Source organism: Priapulus caudatus, unplaced genomic scaffold (genome assembly GCF_000485595.1).
Source record: "Priapulus caudatus unplaced genomic scaffold, Priapulus_caudatus-5.0.1 Scaffold181, whole genome shotgun sequence".
Classification (NCBI taxonomy): Eukaryota; Metazoa; Priapulida; class Priapulimorpha; order Priapulimorphida; family Priapulidae; genus Priapulus; species Priapulus caudatus.
The window spans coordinates 269,656-272,155 of NW_014577242.1; the positions used below are offsets into that span (position 1 = coordinate 269,656).

General features: G+C 45.2%; 1 protein-coding gene across 1 annotated transcript in view; it reads right to left on the reverse strand.

Moving 5' to 3' along the window:
- Positions 1 to 2,500, reverse strand: part of LOC106806828 — a 16,976-nt gene that overhangs the window by 2,006 nt on the left and 12,470 nt on the right. Inside the window, exon 3 of the mRNA XM_014808949.1 lies at positions 506 to 640. Within this exon, the coding sequence (XP_014664435.1) occupies positions 506 to 640 (135 nt within the window). The remainder of the gene's footprint in view (positions 1 to 505; positions 641 to 2,500) is intronic.

Consider the following 2,500-nt stretch of genomic DNA (forward strand, 5'->3'; position numbering starts at 1 on the left):
TGACGAATTGAGGGGGTTTTCACGGATTTTTTGGTGAGCTTGACGGTTTGGCAGGTTTTTTTCAGCTACGAACACTCCCCGGGTATAACAGATGGCCGTGTGAAAATTGCATCCAGATCGCTTGGGCGGTTTGGCCGCCTATAGGAAAGATACATACATACATACGAACTCAAATATATATTAGATAGAATATTTAGAATATAGATGCCGCAGTATGGAGCGTTATTCCTGCAGACACAACCCGGCGGCGGCGTTTATAGACTACAGTTCACAGCGGGTTAACGCTTGAAAAATACGACGCGCTCACCTGGGACGCCGAAACACTCGCGGCAGCCAACAATCAATCGACGACGGCCCCGAATGAAGAAAAAGCCCCCCGGGCGCGCGATGCGAGAAGCGGCATTAAAGTTTCATGTCGCGACTGGCGATGACAGTAAACAGTAATTTTATCGCGCGCCGAAGAGACAGCGCAGTGCGCGCGCGAGAGAGATTGAATTCGCTATACCTGCGAGAATGTGACCGATCGCTCCCAGAATGACGAACCGGTCGAGGCCGCGGAATCCCATGATGGTGAGCGCGGTGCCGATGATCAGCAGCAGCATCGTGAGAAGGTGACACGGCGTCGATCGCGTCATCTTGCCTGCACGCACGCACGCACGCACGGGATTCGCCGAGAACGAGAAGCATAAATAAGTTAGAGATGACGCAGCAGATCGCAAATAGAAAGTTTAACGGCGATGCGTGGCAAGCGCCGCGAGCCCTAACCGACGGAAATAACAGATTATTTCCTAGCGAATCCGAGTGAAAGCGCGCGCGTGAGTAAATGCGTCGACGCTAAGCTGTTATGTATTTAAACAGCACCCTCCGTGCACGCAGCTGCATGTATACGGAAGTGTAATATCCAGGTGCCATTTAAGCGTTACCAGTTACGATTTAACATATTCTGTGCGCGTTCCTGCCGATGACGAATATCGGATATCGAACAGCGACCCCCGATGTAATTTTCCGGCATAATAGCATTTTTTATAGCAATTCTCATGTATACCAGGTATCCCATAATTAGAAAAGCGTGTTCTACGCCAAATAGCCACGTGGCGTCTCAATGAACACTTAGATCAAACCACCATAACCACCATATAACAACCATGTCAAATGATTAAAATTGTACCCCCTATCATTACGCAATCACATGTTTATATGGAAGACAAAGAATGATTAATAAAGAAGGAGAATTAGCAGCCCCGCAACGATTAATCATTATCAAACGACATGAGAACAACGTATCGATCTCGAATACATCATCGAACGAGACAGGATTAAAACATGACGAATAGGTGTGCGAAAATTGCTGCTACGGATTACCATTCGGCAACCAATCTTCACGGAGGCTGCATATTTTATGATGTAGGATGTATTATAGTCATATATATACGTAACCATATTATATACCAACGTGTCATTGCCATTGCTCGTTTCACTGTTTCATGTGTTATGTAGCAGTGTTTATGCGACGTGCTGATTTAGTCACAGCTAGGAAATGAGCGCATCTGCGCAAAAAAAAAAGATTTAAAAAATCCCTCCGCAACTTCACGGCGTGAGAATTCCCGCAAGCACGTTGCATTGTGTCGAGGTTATTTTACTAATGCGTCGATCGAAGCTCTCTTTCCCTCTCTTTCTATTTCTATGCGCGTGGTCGCGTCTTAATTAACAGCATAATCACGCTTTGTCTGCGCTATCTCTGAGGAATGCGAGCAGGCATGTAATTACTTGCTGGGAGGGTCGGCGTTAGAACGAAATCGGATTTATGTGTGCCGCTAATGGGACACGTTGAAAAAACACCACCCTCACGAGCACTACTTACACTTCACATCGGCACGCCGGCCCCGTAAGCACACAGGCACTTGGAACGTCTCAATAAAAAAAATTAATGGTAAATAAACACGAAATGTACCAAAGTCTTAATGTTTCTCTACTCTATTTCGCCTATAATCACCTGTAAATGCCAGTCAAATGATCATCTGCAACACGCAAGTACACCGCACGCCCGTGCTGTGCACAAACAACATGAATAAGAGAGTTATATCATGTTCATATTCTCTTATTCATGTTGTTTGTGCACAGCGCGGGCGTGCGGTGTACTTGCGTGTTGCAGATAAGCATTTGACTGGCATTTACAGGTGATTATAGGCGAAATAGAGTAAAGAAACATTAAGACTTTGGTACATTTCGTGTTTATTTACCATTAATTTTTTTTATTGAGACGTTCCAAGTGCCTGTGCGTAAGCACACGCACATGCACGAACGAACGCGTGCTCAATCACAGGCACTTAAAGCGTTTCAATAAAATATAATGCTAAATAAATACGAAATATATTTCCTATACCAAAGTCTTAATGTTTCTCTACTCTCTTTCGCCTATTATTGTCGACAATTTCCTGTAAATGCCGTGCAAATGCTTCTCTGCAACACACATGTACACCGCGCGCACGCTGCCGCACAC